Source organism: Mobula birostris, chromosome X (genome assembly GCF_030028105.1).
Source record: "Mobula birostris isolate sMobBir1 chromosome X, sMobBir1.hap1, whole genome shotgun sequence".
Taxonomy (NCBI): Eukaryota; Metazoa; Chordata; class Chondrichthyes; order Myliobatiformes; family Myliobatidae; genus Mobula; species Mobula birostris.
The window spans coordinates 70550665-70574161 of NC_092402.1; the positions used below are offsets into that span (position 1 = coordinate 70550665).

The window sequence follows — 23497 nt, forward strand, 5'->3', positions numbered from 1 at the left end:
CAACCAATGAAGGGCACTAAATGCTCTTGCCAGCCATATTTGCATCCTGTAAATGAATGAAAAGGATTGTCTGTCATTAAAACTGATATAGGGTCAGTTACAGAGGGATTTCCTCTCTATTTCTACCCCCCCCCCCAAGTCCATTTGAATGCTGAATCCTAACAGCATTCTATGTCCTGCTTTGTTACAGCACGTAATAAAGGCCATGTGGTTGATGTCCCATTAAGTTATACTGGTGAAATTGGGGTCTCCAGGTGCAGGGAGGGAAAGGGGGGGGGAAAAAATGAAATTCTTATGACTTGAGAATAGCTGTATGCTGAATGAAAATGGTGCTCTTAAAAATTGATTGTAACTGTCCTGCAGCTTGACAGTCAGTTCATTTTCCATTGCAACTTCCACCTGCCACCTTTCACCTCTTTTTGTGCATTTTCTGAAGCCATTCATCATGAATTTGATTAAACCTGACCTGCAATGTTGAGACCCAATTAGTTTTCTAATTTTATTTAACCATTACAAACATTGGGTTAGTGATCTAATGCTCTTTGCCTTTTGATACAATCTTGACCTTTAGCAGGAACATAAAATATTTGAAGCTACAGTACTTCATGACTTTTTCAGGGGAGGTGAGCAGGTATCCGGACAGGTCCCAATGGATTTATGTAATTGCTCTGTCTTAAAGGTTCTGCCTTTGTCAAGTGTGCTTCACTGACATTGGTTGTGAGCTATATGAGCATCTGTGTTTATGTATGAACAGGATATGGGGAAGGTAGAGAGTTGTAATCAAAAATATTTAAATAGGTTGATTCCTGATATATTTTGCTTCTGGTGATGTGTACTATTGATCTATTGTCCCATGTACTAAGATGCAGTGAAAAGGTGGGTAAGTGTTCATACAGATCAAATTATTACACGGTGCTAAATCAATAGCAATACAGAGAAAAGTGTAAAAGCTACCGCAAAGGTCAGATAAACAATAAAGTGCAAAATCATTACAAAGTAGATTGTGAGGCCAAGGGTCATCTTATTGTACAAGAGATCCATTCAAGATTCTGGTATCAAGAAGCTGCCCTTAAGCCTGGTGGTATGTGTTTAGTCTTTTGTATCTTCTGCCTGATGGGAGAGGAAAGAAGGTCTGGCGTGGATGGGTTCTTTGTGATGGCTGCTTTACCGAGGCAGCAAGATGTATAGACAGTCCATAGAGGGGTGACTGGTTAGTTGCATGTTATGCAACACAATCCTCTTTTGCTGTAATGAGATCCCCAGGGCGGTTGGGCAGGAGGCATTTCTAACCTCAACTTTTACCAAATAACATGCAGCACTCCTGAAGGCCATCAAACACAGCAGAGCACCGAGTACACAATGACTATTAACTGCTGCCACGCACGCACTCACTCTCTGTTCCAACCAATATCAATTGTCAGTCTGCCAATTAAATGAACCTCTGTGGTATACTGGCCTTCTGTGGGCTCAACTGGCTATTCTTTCCACTTTTCCTTCTCCATTCCAGTCAGAAGAAATGATTAGAAGGGATGGCATTTTTTTTAAGCCATTATTTTCCCTGCACTTGTTCACTTGTAATTGAAAATCAAAGGCAGACATAAAGGTTTGGTTTTGAATTTAAACTGATTTGTCACTTTTAATTGCAATATTAAATATTCCAAGTTTTTCCCCCCACCTATAGCCACAGTAGGTGTAGACTGATGCCCATGGTAAATTAACTAGTAAACCATGGACTCTGCTTTCTGATCCTGGGGCCACAGCTGTACTTGGTGTTGCATTTCTTCTGTGTATCTGTGTACACGTACCTGCTTTAAATGATCCAACTGAGCAAGAATTTATTGACCAGCTTTTCTGTGGTGCAAGATTTGGTTTCATTTTGTTTCTGTCTCTTTTTCCCCTCCCTTGTGTTTTTTATTCTTTCTATCACTATACACCGGGAAGTGGGACCTTTTGCTTGTAAGTGTTGCAACTGTTGGAGATAGTAGTCCAACACTCTGCCTGATTATTTCACTGCATGCAATCCTCTCCCTGCTTTTGCATGGTTGTGTAATTCCATTGAACTGCAGTCCCTTTCTGCTCTGCATGATGCGACCTGAAGTAACAGCATGCCACCACCTGTAAGCGCAAGGGTTGCAACTAATGCCAGTAATTAACGTTGCGCTGCTTTCCCAGTTACCAGGAATGAAATCGTACAGATAATCCCAGGTCATTTTGTTTTTACGAACCATTCAATTTCCCCTTGTATGGCTTCAGTATACTGCAAATATGGGCACAAGCAACTTTCTCAGCCACTTTTTTAAAAAAAAGAATAATTCTGCTGCCTTATGAATGATCGGGTTCATTAGTGCTTCCACTGCTTGATGTAGGGTGATGTAGGGTTTCATTTAAAGCAATACACTAAAACTGCTGGAGGAACTAGGCATTTATGGAGGGAAATTAACAGCTGACATTTTGGCCAAGGCCCTTCATCTGGATTGAGGATGCAGTTTCCAGCATCTGCAGTTTCTCGTGCCAGGGTTTTGTTTGCCTTTGTTTTGGTATCTGAGTTCATTGGCATATAAATACACCTTATCTTGTATCTGTTAACATTTGCTAACAAATGTAACTGGCTGCTTTTTGGATTTTAAAAAATATTTTATCTTGACTGCAAGTACTAACATGCCAGTGTAAATATTACTGGGAAAGAGATGGAAGGAAAGTAGCCTTGTATGGCAATTTGCCGCCTTTGACAGGATTTGCTCCCCTGCCCACCTCCGTGTCCCCTGCTGCTTGGGCTGCCAGAAACAAACACTGACAATAAGAGGGAGGTGGTGATTCTTTCTCTGTTCACTATTAAGTAGGGCCTGGATTCTTTTATGCTCCTCACTCTACTGATATAAGACCCCAAGAACTTGTCATGCTAGCTTGGAAAATTGGTCCATTCCCTTCTCCCTTCAAGGTTGATCTGCATTCGACTTTTTAAATGAATCTTCCTGTAATGAATACAACTCCTTGTCTTCTCAAAAGAAGACAAGGAGTGGGCCGAAGGGCCTGTATTGTGCTCTAGGTTTTCTAGAAACAAGCTTCTGAAAGACAAATTGTTTCCTAGCTGTTGTCTAATGGGGCTGATAAATTACTCTCTTGTGCATCAGTTTTATCTCTTGCCCCTAAATAACTTCGTGCTTGGCATCTGCATTTTACAAACTTACACTGGTCCAAAACCAGATGATAGATGTGCAAGCTTTTTAACTGTAGTCAAAGTAACATTCCCCTTTCAGAAGTTCTATGCCATAATTTAAATCCACAGGTTTTTAGACTTTTGTGCAGACTGTCTACATTTAACCCAAGGTATTGAATATTTTTTGTATATTGGGAGTAGCCCTTTCACAGTTACAAGACAGCATTCAAAAATTGGCATGCTGTTTAGGCAAATTCTCTACTTGTGTTGTTTTTTTTTGTTTTCCCCCACCCCTGAGGAGTTGGGAATTCTGGCATTTCCATGAAGGATTCATTCCTTATAAGTTAGAAGCGTGTGCTTTACGTTAGCCATCTTTCGGTGAGTTTTACTGTTGCTTAATACCAGCAAACCAGAAGCATGTGCTCTGGGAGACAGGCCAACCAAGGGTGAATTACAGATGTCACTAGGGAGGAGCCTGTTCCACACATGTCCAATGCGGTTGAAAGCAGGCACAGTAGCAGCCTCCTGCTTGTGGCCTGTTCCAGAGTGCCACCTGCTGAATTATTTGGGAAGTACATGATGAGAAGCACACGCTGTGCGTTTCTGCCTTGTGCTGTAGGCCAGCAGTGAATGAGGCTTCTGGGTTGCCACTTATTTGGCCGCCTTGTGCTTCATCTTTTAAAAGCCAACCAGAAGATGACATGGCCTCAATCACTCAGATGCTGCTGGTGACTAAATTTATTTATTTATTTATTTATTTATTTATTTATTTATTTATTTTAAAAAATGGAATTATTTGTGTTTTGTAGAACAGGCTTTTGTCTTCAACTGATTTATTCATTCATGGGATTTTAATGGGTGTTGTTAGTGCAGCAGGAAGCCATTTGGCCCATCTGATTGTGCTAATCTTGTGTAAGAGCAAAACCAAGTCAATGCCATTCTCATTGCTCTGTTCATTCAGAGTCCTAAAATTTTATTTAAAAATATTGACCCATTTCCTTTCTGAAAGTGGTTAGATTAGTTTCCATTAACTTTTTGGGCAGTGTTTATTTTTTATTATCAGGAAGTTGTGCAGTGAAAGAACCTGAAACAATAACTCTGTTTCTCTCTCCACAGATGCTGCCTGATCTACTGTTTCCAGCATCTTGTTTTTGTATTGGATTTCCAGCATCTGCAGTGTTTACTATTGATTGCATATGGTTGTGAATTAAACATAGCTGCTTGTTGCATGGAAATGTGTTTTGGCCCCTTCAGCTCTTTTAGCTGATTGCTTAAAAGAACTTCTTGTTGTTGATTCTTCCACCAATGGAAACAGTTCCTTTCACTATCTAGAGCAGGGGTTCCCAACCTGGGGTCCACAAACCCCTCAGTTAATGGTAGGGGTCCATGGCATTTAAAAGTTGGGAAACCCCTGAGCTAGATCCTCTTTTGAACACTCTTATTAACTTGCCTCTCAACCATGGAGAACAACTCCAGCTTCTCCAACCTAAGACTCCCTCATTCTTTCTAAAGTGAGATGAAAAACTGGACACAGTACTCAGCTATAGCCTAACCCATCTTTCCTAGGGGCTTGACACAAAATCCTGCTCTGCAGTTATAAAGCTTTGAATCCTGTGTTTGTGTTTTTTTTTTGTTTAAGCTCTTTCTCAAACCATCCCAATTTCAAAAGATGAGTTGCATTTCAAATTGTCCAATTCACAGTAATTGCTGAGCTAAGGAGCTTTCCGTTGGGAAAGGTAAATGTAGCCACTCTGATTGCTCCAAGGGTTCTAGCAGCTGTGGTTCAAGGGTTCAAACACAAGTATAAGTACAAGCAAGCCTTCCACTGGTGAATATCCCGAGAATGAATGACAAAGAGAATGCCGTGCCCTCTGATCTTGCTTCTGTGAACTGATTGTGAGGGCACGGTTTGCTTCAGTTTGCGACTAGCTTGCCTTTGTAGGAAGAAGGGTTAGAAGGAAAATGAGGCTAAAACAGAACAGAAATGGCTGTTGGAGACAGATCTCAATGTCAGGGGTAATTTCCATTTGGTGACCCAGTGTGTGGCCTCAGATACCCTCAGCATACTGCAGGGAGAAAACCGTTCAAGCATCCTTCAAAGGGTTCATGGGACTTTTTTTGCAACTCTTAACAACTGGGTTGGGCATCACACTCGGAGAGGGTGGATGATGAATCTGGGTTAATATTTCTTTTGAATTGTCAGTGAGTCATGCAAGATGCAAACAGGCCATTCAGCCCACCAAGTCTGCACTGGCCATTAGGGCACCTATTGTCATCATCCTATTTTTCCCTCTCCTCACCACCCCACAATTCCTCTGATTCTTCTACAACACACTGGGAGCAGATATACAGTGGCCAGCTATCTCTGTATCTCTGGGATGTGGGAGGAGACTGGAATGCCCAGGGAAACCCATGCGGTCACGGCGAAAGAACAAATGCCACATAGACTGCAGTGATGTTTGTGAAGCTTTCTCAAAGCTATGGTAGAGTGGAATTAGTGTGGGGGGGTGGGGGGCATGAAAATGTCCAGGGTAATGTGTCCTCTTCCTTTTGAGTTGGGAGTGACGGATGGCCAAGTGCTGGGAATTGTCTATTGTGGAGACTTGGCCCAAGTCACACACCACACCCTGTGAGTTTCCACATGCAGGTAACTGGCGCAGGGAATACTAGGGCTTGGCTCAGGTGCCAGTGGTGATTTTGTTGCCTGATTTTTCAGTTTTGGAAGTGGCAGCAATGCAGGTAAACAGAATTTAAACTTTGTCTTCCATCCAGGTCTCCAAGGATGATCGCAGTGACATTGAGAGCAGCTCCGATGACGAGGATTCCATGACTAATGGCACAAAACTCCACCACTACAGCCCTTGCAAAGGTGCCACCAATGCCAATGGAACCAACGGGCACCTAACCACTGGAACATGGGTGGGAGACCATTAGATGGTGTCCTCATGGACTACATAATGTGGGTTAAGTGCAGAAAGGACGACTGTAATGGAAAACTACCCCGCACTGGACAGTTTTTAAAAATGATAAAAAATGAACTGTGTGTTGCTGCATGGGATCTGAGCCAGCCTACCTGCCTGCTCAGTAACAAACCGCCCAGGCACTCTGATTTACTTTCTCTCTGTTTGTGCTTTAGCAATGTGAGAAATTGAAGTGCAGTTTTAAATCAGGAGGATGGAGCCACACTGTGGATTCTGTTGTCCCATTCTCCCATCTTCCCTCTTCCCACTTCCCATTAAACCACCTGCACTGCTTTAAATGGGCTTTGTGCAATTTGTCGAATTGCTAAAGGTGGAGTTTACATTTCAGGCTGGTGTTCTTGTTGTGTTATATTTTTGTGATTTTTTTTTTGCGGGGGTGGATTGTTGGAATGGAGGCACGTGAGTGAGGCCGAAGACCCTGGGATTGAACTGTGGGGATTGTGTGATCAGTTTCAGGTGATGGGTGTTCAATTAAGTGGCCTGGGAATGCGGGGAACTTGGGGTAGAATGGCATCCGTGCCGGAATTTTTCCCATCCCTGGCACAGGTCTTTTTATACAAAGGAACTGAATAGTTTGCTAAATCCAAAGAATCAGGAGAAGAATGGGTCAGGGGTCCGAATTGTCATTTTTGTGATGTCATTCCACTGTTGACTAAATGTTGAAACAGGTTTTGTGTGTGTGTGTGTCTGTCTGTGTCAGGGGGAGGGAGAATGGAACCCCTTTGGAAATTCCTTCTGACCATCTATATGGGGTGGTCAGTTATCCATTAAACTGAGCGCTTTTTATTTTAAAAGGGAGCATGTTGGAAAGTGTTTTAATCTACTACTTGTGTTGCTGAATCCCTGGGATTGAAACTTCTCCAGATTTCACTGCAATAACAGTTAAATATGTCTGTAGGGGATTGTTTTCAGGAAGAATTTGCATGGAACTGTTCCAAAATGTTTGTTTACAAGTTGCAGAGTTTATCTTTTTTTTAAAAAAAAGGGCACTCCAGCTGTGTCAACTACTTTCTAAAAGGAAACGGTGGTCTTTTTAACCAATGAAACTGTCAGATGCTGAAGCTGACTAGAGGTTAAGTGATTACATTATATATCACAACTAACAGTCTTGATTCCCCCCCCCCCACCCCCATAAAATTTTAAATAGGGATTTTGGTGTCTTTTATGTATGGTATATAATTCCCACAAATGGCTTTGTTGGGCTGGAGCCAGGAGAATGAGAGAGTGTGCTAGTGCTTGCAAGCTCCTGCTGTTAAAGGCACCTATAAAACAATTGCTTCAGCTAACAGCTTTTGAAATCCTCTTTAGTCCACTTCTGTACTTTCTCCCAGCATTCAGTTTGCCATAACCTACTGCTCAGATGAGGCTGAGCTCAAACTGATTGATGGTTGGCTGGTGGATTGAATTGCTACCCTGGTGCTGTCACTCCTCACCAAATTTAAAACGGTTGGGTAAATCCAAATTAAATTGGCCCTGAATTGAATTAGGACTGAAGTCTAGCAAAAACTAGGCATCTATCCAAAGATATTTTTTGTTTTTTTTTGTCAACTCTTGTTCGTAGCCGGACTATCCCATTCACTCACACCTACAGTCTACACCACATTGTGTGCCCATGAAGAGTGGAACCTTGATGTGAAAGCCTCTGAGTGTGCCACAATGGTAGCTGTGGATGGTAGTGCTGTGTCTGGGTGTGGTGCACCAAGCCTGCTCATCCTCCATAGCCTGAACTCCTGACAGTAATCGCTGCTGCTGCCTGTCCTGGAGCCTTAGATTGTAAAACTGCAGATCCCCTTTAACACTCTGAAAAATTTCCTGTGTAGGTGCAAGAGCCAAAATAGTCAAATCAATGATGTGGGTTAAAATGTTGAGCTGACCTGATCAAGATTTATTTTGGAACAGTTTCTGCAGCGGGTTTGTGTGGGGAGGCTGTTGGTAGCTAGAGTGCTTTCTGTTTTGGATGTGAACTGATCTTTGTTGTTGCTTTCTGCAATTTGAACTCAGTAGAAAAGATCTTAATGTGGAATGACCTTAAAGGTGACAGTTTGGACTCTTTTGAAGGACTTTCTGTAGCAAAACAAGTGGTTACATGGCAGTAAGTTCTGTGCTGTTTGACCCGCAAACAATTGTTGGAATCTGCCCTAAATCCTTTCAATGTAGTGTTCTTGCTGGCTGATTAGCAGAGGGTCATGGAAGATGCCTTGAAACCATGTAACCCTTGGTCAGAGCCTGAACTGACCATCGTTCTTCTTACTTGCATTTCTTGTTGAGGCAGAACTTTAATATTTAGTGTGTTCAGAACAAGACTGTTTAAAGTCCTTTGTATAATCCAGCATTGTAAACTACAGGATTGCTTTTTTTTTTTGTTCAGCAGTCACATTCATGAGCATCACAATGATTTTTGTTTTATTTTAATCTTCATTATGGGGTACAACATGAATGTTTTTAAATTGCTATTCCACAGTTGCCCTGCCCTTTCAGACCTATGGAGGAAGCTGTATGCTGAGCCCATAGCATCTTGCTCTGGGTGTTTGTGTAGCAAACTTTGTATCTTGAACTGTTGAGTAATAAAGGTGGGCCACCTCGTGATTTGTTTAATGGAGAGATGGGAGGGTCACGAGATTGCAGTTGAGAGCATTTGAATTCTGTAATGTAAAACTTGATGTGAACATACTACATTTTCACTTGAAAGGGCACTAGTGAAGGTAACATCACTAACATCAAAGTAACATCAGTTCAGAGTCACAAGAGTCTGGAAAAATTGGGTTGTAGCAGGTCAGAGGGAATGTTACTGTGTGCAGAAGTGTATTTGGTGTTAAGTACTCCAATTACTTGCCTTCAAGATAATGATATCCATACAGAAGCAGTCTTGCACTATCAGGTTTTTGTGTACAGCAGGCCCAAGGAGAGTTTTTGATCCCTGGGTCATTCTGAGGCTTTCTACTTTGGCCTTTCTAATGCTGAGCTCTTAAACCCAATCCATCAGGCACATAATTGAACTAGTCTGGCTGGTGCTGACTAGACACAACAAAGATTCTTTGAAGCAAAAGGGAGCTTTAACTTTGTCATTTGGGAGGAAGAGAAAATTGTATTTCCACCACCTCTCAAACATGGGCATGCCTCAGAAGTGCATGTGTGTGAGTTCTCTGATAAAGGCAAATGAAGTTGTTTATTGCTGCACATGACTGATCAAATAATGGGAACAATGAATTACTGTGTATATTCCACAATTTTCTTCACTACCCTTTTAACTATTGAGATTGTGTGAACTCTATTCACTTCTGTTATCCCATTCTAGTTGAATATCATGACTTCCTCGGCTGATCAGCTCAGCCAGGCTGGGTCTCTGTTTGGTTTCTCTTTAGCTTGTGGAAGTGGCAGAGGGGGTATAATGGAAACATATACCTTGTTTATTATACAAAGTGGACATTGCTCCAGGAATTCGATCCAGCCACTTTTTTAAAAAAATAGCTCCAACATGTGTTGTTATAATGGGGTGGATTTGGATGTTTTTTTTACATTACACAGACTTGGATGCTAGCTGTCCTTTACAACAATGTGCACAGGCTGGAAAAGCTGGGCTGAAGTTGGGACTGATGGATTCTCTAACTGTGCTTAGAGAATTACTGGAATACACAAAGCTTACAACTGCAAACTGGATCTCATTTTGAAAAAGGTGAATTTGTGTAATAAGCCTTCATGAAAGGATTTGCAATTTATATTATTCCCTTGAATGGACAGACTCTTAACTTTTGTAATGCTCTGCTGGACTAGTCATATTAAAGTATGAGATCACTGTATGAGATGTGTAAAGTTGACCTACTATTTGCTTGTTATAATGTTGAATACGTTTCTTAGTTAGGTATCTGTGGTTTGGCCCTGCATCTCTACAGCAATTATTTTATCCTCGGTTTTGCAGCCCTAAGTGCCATCTCTTACACTGGTTTGGACCTTGCCAAGGCAGCAGTGTCTGATTTTGTTTAATTGATCAAAGAATGGAAGAATCCAATAAGAATGGAGCTACTTGTTTTTTTAAAAACACCAGTAGCTTGTTTGGTAACCTTGTCACCTGATGTACAACAGAAGTGTACAAAGTAGGAAATCCCAGAGTTGATCACCAGTGTAGGAGATTTGCAAAAGTTGGTACCTTCAGGGGTCTTGGAGAAAATGGCACCACTCACTGAAACACAGTTTCTGTTTTGAGGTGGTTTTTGATACTCTAGGTAGGCACTCCCTTGTGGTGTGAATGATTGGGGAGGGGTGGAGAAATGATGGGGTTCGTTCTGTTGGACATGCAGCTCCACCCGTTTTGATTTGTTGTGTTGAACTGTTTATATTGCTGTAGAATGCTACTTTGCAGCTTTGTGCGCAATTCAGCCCATTTCTGCATTGCAGATGCTAGCTTTTGTTCAGTCTTGGCCAGGCTGTCAAACGATGGAAAATGGAGGATTTATTTGGGCTCCACACTGCCTTCTGAGCCAAACACCCCAATGACTAGATCTAAGTGGCTTTAGCAACAGGAGTGATTTAGGGGAGGGGGTGGAGGACAACCTTGTTAATTATAGTACCAAAATTGCCTTGCATTTTAAATCAATGCATCGAACTTTCTGTCAATACAGACTCGTCGTTTGCACAGTGACAAGCTGTGGATGTGTTGGTGGAAGTTCTTGTTAATTCTGTTTTTTTTTACTGGATACATTGCAATAAAAATGTTGAATATTTTAAATGGAATCTTTCCACTTTATTTCTGCTCTCAGTAGTACACTTAATCACACTCTTAGTGCTTTTAGTCAGCTCACAGAAAGACAGTAATTTAAGCAATTTCAGAATCTGACATTTAGAGAGTAAAGCACAAGAGACTGCAGATACTGAAATCTGGAGTGGAAAGACAAACTGGTGGAGGAACGCAATAGCTCAGGACCAGATGAAGGGTCTCAGGCCAAACTGTCAACTGTCCATTTCCCTCCAAGATGCTGCCTGACCTGCTGAGTTTTACCAACAGTTAAAGGATAACCCCGACTTCATTTACAGTGAGAAGAACTTCAACTTTTTTTAAAAATTACATTTACCCATTGGGACTTTTGGGCACAAGAACAGAAGAGACATCCTTTGCGCTTGCTCAAAGTAGTCAGAGCTCTTTGTGATAACTACCTGTTCACTTTGTTAGACTTTTCGGACACCAACTCCCCTACGAAGCTGGGCCCAGCATCAAACTTTTTCCCTGGGGATTGTTGCTCCAGCATGATAGTGATTCAAACTTTTGGGGCATTAATAGAAGTAACATCCTCATTCAGAAAGTTGTGGGGGGAGGGAGTGAGAACGATGTGGTTTAAAATGAGCTGAAATCTTGTGGAGTGACCATTTTGAGGTCAAAGAGCTTGTGCTCAAGGTCTAAGTGCAGAGTCTGACAAGAAGGTTGAGTGCCAAATAGGGCATTGTCTTCTATTTAACTCACTATTCACTTCAGCGGTAGAAGTGGCTGTCAGTGGAGTGGTGGTCACCTCCTGTGTGATGGGAGAAGTTGGGTGTCCCTGACAACCATACATGAAGTATGTGCAGCTGCTGTTCCCCTCCAACCCTATGACTAGACTGCAACTGAGCATAACTTGCGATATCATGTTGCAGTTGTACAAGACATTGGTTAGGCTGCACTTGGAATATTGCATGCATCTCTGGTCACCATATTATAGAAACTTAGTACTGATTAGAGTTTTAGTTGCAAGGAGGGATGGGTTTGCTCTCTCTGTCACTGGAATGTAAGGAATCTTGGAGTGGGGTAACCTTGTGTCCCTCATTTTATAAACCTTTAAGGTGAGATGTTTTTTCCCCCAAAGGTTAGTAAGTCTAAGGTGAGGGGAAAAGTTTAAAGGGAATCTGAGAATCAACTTGTTCCACAGAGTGGTGGTATATGGAATGAGCTGGCAGAGGAAGTGGAAAAGGCAGATACAATAACATTTAAAAGGGGGATATGGACAAATAGGATGAGCAGAGATAGGAGCATGGATGGGTTGGGCCAAAGAGCCTGTTTCTGTGCTGTTTGACTCGATGTGTTTGTGACACAAAAATCCTCGCTGTTCATTATCAGTTTTACTGCTCTTCTAATTCCATCTATTGTATGCACTGTGTTGACAAGGTCTCTACTGTGGGCCTTTCCAGAATATCACCATTCAGTCTGCAAACATTACCCCAGTTGCTATCTCTCAAATTCTCCATCCTAATCCCCCTCCAAATGAAACCATTATAGTGCAGCTCAAAGCTCACGTAAGTAACAGTACATGTTCTAAGCACATTACAAGATAACTCAACATCAAATCATCTATCATCACTGCTCCAGTTTGTTTACCTCTTCACCTGTATTTGCCTTTGATCTTTATTCATGCCCTCCCTGGCCAGCCTCAGGGTGGTTAGCTCGCTGTCGTCTAGGGAAATAGCCCACGGCCCCACCAAACTAGGTAATAGTTTGTGTGGATGCTGTGTGATGTACCCTGCCCCACCCAAATAACAGACAATACACCAAATACAATTAAATGAGTTAGTTTGTAGATAATACTGGAACTATATAATTAATAGATAAAATATAAAAGGCACCACACTTATCAAAGTTCAATCTCTTTGTGCACAAAAGTTGGAGCTCAGGACCCTCCTCCTTCACCCTGTGACCCCTCGGACCACCTCGACCTGCCGCCTGGGACCAACAATGGTGGTCGACTTGATGCTCCACACGAGTCCATCTCCGTCTCCTCACCGGACACCCTGGACCTTGGACTCCTGCTTGGGGTCTGACCTTGTTAGCAGACTCTCAGCAGCTGGTCTATTCTCTCTCTCTCTCTCCATTTCCCACCTTCTGCCCAAAAATCTGTGCATCACAGTACCTTACAGACACAGAAGGAATAACATCTATCCCAGCAACACACACAAAAGTTGCTGGTGAACACAGCAGGCCAGGCAGCACCTCTAGGAAAAGGTGCAGTCGATGTTTCAGGTCGAGACCCTTCGTCGGAACTAACTGAAGGAAGAGTGAGTAAGGGATTTGAAAGGGGGAGGGGGAGATCCATTTTGGATCTCCCCCTCCAACTTTCAAATCCCTTCAGTTTTTGGATCTCCCCCTCTCCCTCTCAAATCCCTTACTCACTCGTCCTTCAGTTAGTCCTGATGAAGGGTCTCGGCCTGAAACGTTGACTGCATCTCTTCCTAGAGATGCTGCCTGGCCTGCTGCGTTCACCAGCAACTTTGATGTGTGTTGCTTGAATTTCCAGCATCTGCAGAATTCCTGTTGTTAACATCTATCCCAATTGGTTTGTTCACCCTCTTATCAGTAACATGATCCAAACAAACTGCTAGCAGGAGGACTTTCTCAGCAGTTAACATAACAAAGAAGCCATTTTAATTAGACTACGCAGTAACATAAAAGAAGAAACCCCTTACATTCAGTTCTTTCTATCTGTTGCTTGGCCTCTGGAGGTGGTAACAAATTCCTTTAGGAGAACTAGCAAAAGCTGACGATGCAAGGTCATTTAAGCCCCTAACCATTTCTGTACAGAAGCTGTGGAAGAAGCAGCCCACTGAACTTTTTTTTTAAAAAAATGAATTACACAAAGCTTTTTTTTTCAGAAGAATTATTTTAACATTTTATAACAAATAGATCTTAATGTTGATTCACACAATTCCTGTAGCTGGATATACAATCTAAAGCATTCATTTCTTACATAAAGGGTGGGAGTGGGGCTGCTCACTTCCACAAAACAAGCAGCTTTTTAGTCTTTTATTATTTCACTGGCTTGATCTTCAGCTGCTGTCTTCAAGGCCTTTTGTCTCTGGAAGAAGCGGTAGACACGAAGACTGCAGAGATAGCCACCGTATGCTGTTAGTAATATCATCGAGCTAGAGACCATCTTGTAACCCATGTCTGCAAGTCTCTTGGAGGACATCATGGTGATGAATCTGAAATACATGCACCAAGATTTAGCTGGGGAGGGGAGGGTTGAATTGAAACAAACTTGCCTGAGTGCTGGACCAAGGAGGGTTGTTTTTTTTTCTCTGGTGGACAAGGATTAATGTGCTTTCTAGCAGCCAAGCATACAACTTCACCCTGCACAAGTAACCCAGCAAACACATGATCTCTGAAATAGGATCTGTCAGGGATAAACAATTCCAGATTCAAGCCAAAAAAATCAGAGATGTTTAAACCCTAAACCCTGCTGCTGTCAAAGGGGAAAGTGGACATGGAGCAGCTACATCCCTTGACCCAGTCAGCAGAAGTGGCCTGGGATGGCCATAGGTACCTGTACCTACTGACTGTGGTAGTTTCCGGTCTGAAGTAGTGGTCAGTGCTGTGACTAAGCATGCTCACGTTTGTGGCTTTTGGTTTAGAAGCTGGGGGAAAATGTGGTGTTCAAGCACTCGTGTCTGCAGAATAACACACACTCCAACAATCATTTTCAGCAAAGTCTACTCTCCCACAGTCTTTCAAATGCCACATACAAATGTTGCCTACAATAGAGTACCCAAATAAGGAAACAGAAGATTCAGATATCACAGGATGCGTAAGGGTTGATAAATCCTTAGGCTAGATGAGATTATCCAGGTTGCTTTAGGAAGCAAGGGAGCAGATAGCTGGGGCACTGACAGATTTTTTTTTTTTTTTTTTTGCATCTTTTTTCAGGCAGGAGAAGTACCAGTAATCTGAAGGACAGCTAATGCTGTGTACTTATTTAAGAAGGGCAATGAGCATTACATCAGTGGTAGGAAAATTGCTAGAGAAGATCCTAAGGGATAGAATTTATTTACATTTGGAAAGGGAGAAGCTGATTGGGGATAGAGAGCATACGCTTTGTGTGAGGGGGAAATCTTAAGACTAAGAAAAAGGAAAAGAATTGGGTAATCCAGCCCATAAATTCTGGTCTGCCGTTTGATCACAGCTGATTCCTTAATCGCAGGACTGCAGAGTGGTGTGGACAGCCAGCGCATCTGTAGTTGTGAATTTCCCAATTTCCCATGATTCAGAACATTTACAAGGACAGGTGTGTAAAAAGGGCCCGAAGGATCATTGGGGACCTGAGTCACCCCAACCACAAACTGTTCCAGCTGCTACCATCTGGGAAACGGTACCGCAGCATAAAAGCCAGGACCAACAGGCTCCAGGACAGCTTCTTCCACCAGGCCATCAGACTGGTGAACTCACGCTAATTTGAGTGTATTTCTATGTTACATTGACTGTTCTATTTATTATAAATTACTGTCATTGCACATTTATACAGAGATGTAATGTGAAGATTTTTTTACTTGTATGTGAAGGATATAAGAAATAAAGTCAATTCAATTATAATCCCTCTCAACCTTATTCTCCCCATATCCTTTGACACCCTTATTAATCAGGAACTTATCAACCTCTCTTTTAAACATACTCAATAACCTGGTGTCCACAGCCATCTGTGGCAATGGATTCCAGAGATTCCCCACCCTCATCTCTATTCCAAAAAGATGTTCTAATCTGAGGATGTGCCATCTGGTACTAGACTCTCCCAGTATTGAAAATGTCCTCTGCACATCTATTCTACCTAGGCCTTTAAATATGAGAGGTTTCGATGAGATCTCCTTCCTCCCACCCCACCCCCCCAAAAAAAATTCACCTGAACTCCAAGTATGGTCCCAGAGCCGTCAAACACTCCTTGTTCATTAACCCTTTCATTCTGGGGATCATTCTCACAAAGCTCTGGAAAGTCTGCAATGCCAGCACATCCTCACAAAAGTACTCACAATACTCCAAGTGCCATCTGACCAATGCCTTTATAAGCCTCAGCATTACATCCTTGCTTTTGTATTCTAGTCTTCAAAAAATGAATGCTAACATTGCATATGCCATACTGCAAGTTAACCTTTTGGGAATCCTGCACGAGGACTCCCAAGTCCCTTTGCACCTCTTAATTTCTGAATTTGGTTTCTATTTAGAAAATAGTCTATGCTTTTATTCCTTATATCAAAATGCATGACCATCCACTTCCCTACACTGTATTCCATCTGTCACTTCTTTGCCCATTCTCCCAAACTGTCCAAGTCATTCTACAGACTCTGTTTCCTCAACACTATCTGCCCCTCCACAAAGGATCATCTGGAAACTTAGCCACAAAGCAATTGATTACCTCATCCAGAATATTAGCATATAAGATAAAAAGTAGCAGACCCAACACTGATCCCTGCAGAACATCACTAGTCACCGGTAGCCAACCAGGAAAGGCACCCTTTATTCATAAAGTCATAGACTTTGTGACCAGAGTCATTCCCACTCTTTTAATATCGTCCCTGTAATACCATGAGTCTTGTTTATCAGCCTCATGTGCAGCATGTCAAAGACCTTCTGAATATCCAAAGTAAGCAACATCCACTGATTCTCTTTTGTCTACCTTGCCTGTTGGTTCCTCAAAGAATTCCAACAGATTTGTCAGGCAAGATTTGCCCTTAAAGAAGCCATGCTGACTTTGGCTGAAACCACATTGATGTCAGGAAATCACCTGACTGACTTCTGTCTATTTTACTGTGTGCATCCAAGGACTCCAACACCTCATCCTTAATAATGGATTCCCAATATCTTGCCAACCACAGAAGTCAGGCGGTTATAATCTCCTGGGTTGTTTTTGCCTCCCTCCCTTCTTAAAAAGATTTTCTGGTCCTCCAGAACCAAAATGTAGTGATTCTTGAAAGACCAATACTAATGCCTCCACAATCTCTTCAGCTAGCTCTTTCAGAACTCTTGGGTGTGATCCATCTGACCCGGTTGACATTTCTACCCAAGCATCTTCTCCTTAGACTGCACTCACTTCTGCCCCCTGCCACACTCGAATTTCTGGCATACTGCTAATGTCTTCCACAGTGAAGACTGATGCAAAATAGTTGGAATTGGAACAAGGTGTGGTGAAGTCAAGACGGTTGATGTCCTGTCGGCAGTTAGCAATAAAGAGATCCAGAGCAGACAGAAGCCCAGAGCGGGGAGTCCATGAAAAGGAGGAGGGTTGAAGACGGGAGAGAAGGGGTCATCGGTAGGGGTGGGAGAGTCCTTGCCAAAGAAGTGGGCTCAGAGACGGCGGAAGAAGAGTTCAGCGTCATGGCGTATGCAGAACTCACTGAGGTGTGGGCGAAGGGGGACAAAGGTAAGGCCCTTACTGAGGACAGAGTGCTCTGCCTCAGAGAGTGGAAGGTCAGAGGGGATGGTAAAGACCCAGCACGGATGAGAGCTGGGATCAGAGGGGGGAGGGGAGGGTTGGGGTGAAAGGAAGATGGAGCCTCTGAGGGCCCAGGAGCTGACGGTGGGATCTGAGGGAGACGGGGTTGCAGAGTGATGGTGGGGGAAGGGGAGACGGGAGTCACAACAGCAGCACGTGAAGACCCGGCCTGGAGTTCAAGGCTGGAGTCGCAGTTGGTGGTTGCACAATCACTTCAAAGGTGTCCATGGTCGTTGCTGGAGTCCGGGTTTTGAATATGCCCTGGGGTACTGGAGCCACCGAGATCGATTTCATGCCTGCTAGCGTCGGAGTCAGCAGGCTCTGGGGCCTGCAGATGTAAGATCTTGCAATCCTTGCCTAACATGACAAAGTCCAAGAAACAGCGACTGCACTTATGGATCCGACGGAGGATGAAATAATGAGCAGGTCCATTACAGACGGCGAAGAAAGTGTCCCTGAGGTGGGATAGGGACGCCAAGTACCTCCTCATGGCAGAGAGGGTCACCTTCAAAGCTTGACGGGAGAAGTGACAGGAGGCAGAGTCAATAAAATGTGAGTACCTGGGATCCTCAGAAGGTCCAAATTGAGAGGCTTGAAAACTAATCCTGAAGCCAACTTGAGTAAGTTGGCGGTGGAGACACGTTCCAAGGAAGGATATATGGCTGTAGTAGCGAGTCTGTCAAAATGTAGTTGAAAAGTTGAAGGGCCGAAGAAATTATAGATGGAGAGCAGTGAGAGAGGGTTTCACTAAACTCCCGTCCAAGAGAAGATTTAAACTTCTTCAGTGTAGGCATCACTGGAAGAGGCTTCACAGTAGTGAATTTAAAAACGCAGACACGAGGAAATCTGCAGATGCTGGAAATTCAAGCAACACACACAAAAAATGCTGGTGAACACAGCAGGCCAAGCAGCATCTATAGGAAGAGGTACAGTCGACATTTTGGGCCAGGACAAGGTGGTTTGTGTGTGTTGCTTGAATTTCCAGCATCTGCAGATTTCCTCGTGTCTGCAAAATAGTTACTCAGTTCGTTCACCTTTTCTTTGTCCCCATTACTACCTCTCCAGCACCATTTTCCAGCAATCTGATGTCCACTCCTGTCTCTCTTTTGCCCTTATGTATCTGAAACAACTTTTGGTATCCTCTTTTATATCTTACTTTAGTATTTCATCCTATTTCTCCTTATTCTTAAGGAAAATGTGGTAAATGTGGCTGACAAATGAAAGACAGTGCATACAATATAACATATATGTAATATATATGATACCAGAATGTGAGGTGACACTTGTGGGCTGACCCCAACACATCCTTGGGTGTGTTGGTTCTTAACGCAAACGATATGTTTTACTGTATGTTTTGAAGGATAGGTGATAAATAAATCTGAATCTGAATTGCTCCCAGACACTCCAGCCATTGCTACTCTACCATCTCCTTCCAATCAACTTTGCCCAGCTTCTCTCTTGTGCTCTGTAGTTCTTTACTCAACCGTTATATTGATACATCCAAATTTAGCTTCTCCATCTCAAACTGCGCAGGGTGAGTTCTATCATATGATCATTGCCTCCTTAGGGTTCCTTTACCTTAAGCTCCCTTATCAAACCTGGTTCATTACACAACACCCAACCCAGAATTGTGTTTTCCCAGTGGCCTCTACCACAGTTGTGGTCTAAAAAGCCATCTCGTAGGCATTCTACAAATTCCCTCTCTTGGGATCCAGCACCAACCTGCCCTTTTTACATACCTTTTCTGTCTCCCATTGTACAAACGTTTGTAATTTGTGCCCCACATCCTGGCTACTGTTTGGAGGCCTGTTAACTTCCATCAGGGTTTGTTTTTTCACCCTTGCAGTTTCTCAGCCCTGTTATTTCTTCGTATGATTTGATTTCATTTTTAACCAACAGAGCCACCCTATCCCCTGTGCCCAACTGCCTTGTTCTTTCGATACAATGTATATCCTTGGATGTTAAGCTCCCAACTATGATTTTCTTTCAGACAAGACTCATTGATGTCCACACCATATCTGCCAATTTCTAACTGTGCTACAAAATCATCTACCTTATTTCATGTACTGCTTCACCAACCTGATTTAAGTTTTTTCTGAGGATGTAACTAAGAAAATTTTAAGTTATTTGTGATAGTAACAACTTGAATGTGAATGTAGGAGGTATGATTAGTAAGTCTGCAGATGACAAAAAAAAAGTTGGTGGTATTGTGGATAGTTAGGAAGGCTTTGAAAAGCTACACCAGGATATAGTTCAGCTGAAAAAGCTGGATACAGCGTCAGCAGGTAGAATTTAATCCTGGCAAATATGAGGTGATTATGTGCAGTCTGGTCACCACAGTGCAAGCTGAATCATCTAAAGCTCAACATCAGTAAGATAAAGAGGAGGTGGCAATGGACTTTAGGAAGATTAAGCCTGCACTGCTCCCTGTTACTATTGATGGTGAGGATGTGGATGTGTTGAGGACCTACGTGTACCTGGGGATGCACCTGGATGACAGACTTGAGTGGAGCACCAACATGGAGGCTGTGTACAAGAAGGGCCAGAGTCACCTCTACTTCCTGAGGAGACTGAGGTCCTTTGGAGTATGCAGGCCTCTCCTTCACATGTTGTATCAGTCTGTTGTCGCCAGTACAATCTTCTATGCAGTGGTGTGCTGGGGCAATGGCATTAACGTGGGCTCAATAAACTAATTAGAAAGGCTGGCTTTGTTATAGGAGTCAAACTGGACACACTGGAGGCTGTGGTAGAACAAAGGACCCTACAGAAAATACTGGCAATTCTAGACAATGTTTCTCACCCTCTGCATGCCATCTTGGCTGAACAGAGGAGCATTTTCAGTAACAGACTAAGACAACTGTGCTGCTCCAAAGAGCGTAATATACGAGGTCATTCTTACCCTCGGCCATTGGGCTCTATAATAAATCAACCTATAGCTGGGGAAGTGATGACCCCCCCCCCATTAGACTGTTTGTAGTAACTTATTTTTTATTTATCCCTCTTACTTCTCTTCTAATATTTGTGTATCTCTGCACTTGTAATGCTAGTGTGACACTGTGATTTCCTTTGGAATCAATAAAGTATCTGTCTCTCTGACATGGGCTAAAGAGCCCATTTCTGTGCTGTACAAATCTATGACTCAATAACTATGACTCTCAAACCTTTTGGACCATAATACCCTTTATCTAAAGAATTTGTAATCACAGACTATCTTTACCATCTAAATTTCAATATTACTTATTACACATGTAGCATTGCAATATGTAGTCTTAAACGTACCTTTCAAATGTGAATCTTCTATGACAGCAGGGAATTGTTTTCTTTGTTCAAACCTTAAAAGCAAATGATTACGATTAGAATAAAGGCAACACAAACAAGTCCTTTCAACACCCTCACCAACATCGCACTGTAAACCATTAACCTGCCATCAAACTGCAAACAACAGGTATAAACTATTAATAAAAACAAGGGATTCTGCAGATGCTGCAAATGTAGGCGAAGGGGAAACCTGCAACTTCCCAGTTTCTCACTTTGATCCCCCCACTCACCCACCTTCCCCCTCACCTGGTTTCACCTATCCCCTGCAGCTTGAACTCTTTCCACCATCTCCTTATTCTGGCCTCTGTCCCCCTTCCTTTCCAGTCCTGATGAAAGGTCTTGGACGGAAATGTCGACTGTTTATTCCCCTCCATAGATGCTGTCGGGTATAAACGACTGATATTTCTGGACATGACGTCACGTTGATTGAATTGTGGCAATCAACACAACAAAGCAGAATAACAGAAAATAAACACTTCTCGGGCTTCCAGCTGGGTACAAGTATCGATTATAACCGACGTTTCATGATGAAGATGGCAGAGTTTGTCATCGAAACGCCGCTTAATATCGATACTGGAGCCCGGGAAGAGCTCATTCGTCAAATTCTCTGGAAAAGCAGTAGATCCTTTTTCAGTAACAGAAAATGTTTCAACTTCTGGGGGTTCTCAGATAGGGCCAACCCCTCTCTGCTCCAGGCCGCGCTCCGATTACCAACCCACGGCTGCTGCCCGCAGACAGGGTGCCCCAGAGGTTGTAAAGCGGGCGGTAGACCGGGACCAGAGGCTGTGCCAACCTCCACCACGGGCCCAGAGGCTGTTCTACGAGCGACCCGGCAAGGACAAGCAAACGACCGCCGGCGGCTGCTTCAGCAAGCCGGAGGCTGTTCACAGTGAAAGGCAGAGCCCCTGACCCTTGCGCCGTGGTTTTCAGACTCATTTTTACCGAAAGGTAGCGCGGCAACGAAGTGCGAGCGGGACCCACCGGAACAGGAAGCGGCTGCTGATTGATAAAGGTCGGTGGGAGGGTTCAAACAGTGTCCTCGGTATTTTGTGCCCTCAATAATAAGTATACCGTTTTTGGAATAATAATTATATCGATGAGCGCCGACGTAGATTGGGAGACCGCTTCGCCGAGCACCTACACTCCGTCGACCAGAAAAAGCGGGATCTCCCACTTCCCATTCCGACATGTCTATCCACGGTCTCCTATACTGTCGTGACGAATCCACACTCAGGTTGGAGGAACAATACCTGATGTTCTGTTTGGGTGGCCTCCAACCTGATGGCATATGAACATAGATTTCTCAAACATCCGGTAATGTCCCTTCCCCCCAACCTTATCTCATTGCTTGTCCAACACCTCCCTCTCTGGTGCTCCTCCGCCTTCCCTGTGTCCCATGGTCTTCAGTTCCCTCCGATTAGATTCCCCCTTCTCCAGCTCTTTCTCTCTCTCACCTATCCACTTCCCAGCTCTTTACCTCACCCCTCCCTCTCTCCTGGTTTCATTTATCACCTGTCACATTGTACTTCTTCCTCCCCCCACCCACCTCTTTTCTCCAGTCCTGATAAAGGGTTCCGGCCCGAAACATCGCTCTTGGCACAAGAGCCTGATTCTTTTCCATTGATGTCGCCTGGCCTGATGAGTTCTTGCAGCATTTTGTGTGTGTTGATAGCATTTCGGATACTGTTGGGGGGGGGGATGGAACGGGGTGGAAGAGCTGTTGAGTCTGACGCTGTGGCTCGGAAGGGAAGGGAGGAGAAGAGGAATGTATTAGTGATAGGAGATTACATAGTTAGAGGAGAGACACGAGATTCTGTGAACTCGATAGAGACACCCTGATGGTATGATGCCTCCCAGGCATCAGGGTCAGAGATGTCTTGGACTGAGTCCACAGCATTCTAAAGGGGGAGGATGAGCAATCAGAAGTCTTGGTACATATTGGCACCAAAAGTTCAAAGTAAATTTATTATTAAAGTATGTATGTGCCAACATATACAACCTAGAGATTCATTTTCTTGATAACATACTCAATAAATCCATAGAATAATAACATAGTAGAATCAATGAAAGACCATCCAACTTGGGTGTTCAACCAGGGTGCAGAAGACAACAAACTGTACAAATAACAAAATAATAAATAAATAAATAAATAAGCAAGCAAGCAAGCAAACAAGCAAGCAACAAATATCAAGAACATGAGATGAAAGGTCCTTGAAAGTGAATCCTTAGGTTGTGAGAACATTTCAATGATGTGACAAGTGAAGTTATCCCCCTTGGTACAAGAGCCATTGATGGTTGAGGGGTAGTAACTGTTTCCAAACCTGGTGGTGTGAGTGCTGAGCCTCCTGTACCTACTTCCTAATGGCAGCAGCAGGAGAGCATTGCCTGGGTGCTGGGGTTCTTGATGATGAATGCTGCTTTTCTGCAACAGCGATTCCAGTAGATGTGTTTAATGGTGGGTTGTTCCAGGGTTGAGTGAAGAGCCAGTGAGATGGCATCTGCTGTGGACCTGATGCTTCAGTAGGTAAATTAGAGCGGATCTAAGTCACTTTTCAGGCAGGACTTGCTATGTTTCATCACCAACCTCTCAAAGCACTTCATCACTGTGGATGTAAGTGCTACTGGACAATAGTCATTTAGGCAGGTCACTATGTTTTCTTGGGCACTGGTATAATGGTTTGTGGACAACACAAGCACCTACATCAGGATGCTGTTCATTGACTATATAGCTCAGCATTTAACACCATCATTCCCACAATCCTGATTGAGAAGTTACAGAACCTGGGCCTCTGTACCTCCCTCTGCAATTGGATCCTCAGCTTCCTAAC

At 43.3% G+C, this 23497-nt stretch overlaps 2 protein-coding genes across 5 annotated transcripts in view; one reads left to right on the forward strand and one right to left on the reverse strand.

Annotated features, from left to right (window-relative positions):
- The window catches only part of LOC140191908 (ceramide synthase 6-like), a 130903-nt gene extending 120042 nt beyond the window's left edge, over positions 1 to 10861 (forward strand). The window contains exon 10 of the mRNA XM_072249767.1: positions 5930 to 10861. Within this exon, the coding sequence (XP_072105868.1) occupies positions 5930 to 6091 (162 nt within the window). The 3' untranslated portion in view covers positions 6092 to 10861. The remainder of the gene's footprint in view (positions 1 to 5929) is intronic.
- Positions 10862 to 13332: 2471 nt separating this feature from the next.
- Positions 13333 to 22304, reverse strand: cox14 (cytochrome c oxidase assembly factor COX14). 4 transcript variants are annotated; one of them, XM_072249771.1, is made up of 3 exons: positions 22216 to 22304; positions 20631 to 20683; positions 13333 to 14076 (listed from the first exon to the last, which is right to left on the reverse strand). In XM_072249771.1, the coding sequence occupies exon 3, from the start codon at positions 14064 to 14066 to the stop codon at positions 13890 to 13892; it is 177 nt and encodes a 58-aa protein (XP_072105872.1). In that variant the 5' UTR covers positions 14067 to 14076; positions 20631 to 20683; positions 22216 to 22304; the 3' UTR covers positions 13333 to 13889. The 4 variants fall into 4 exon arrangements, with proteins under 4 accessions (XP_072105872.1, XP_072105870.1, XP_072105871.1 ...); XM_072249769.1 differs by lacking the exon at positions 22216 to 22304 and adding an exon at positions 21651 to 22103; XM_072249770.1 differs by lacking the exon at positions 22216 to 22304 and adding an exon at positions 20916 to 21376.
- Between the last annotated feature and the right edge of the window lie 1193 nt (positions 22305 to 23497).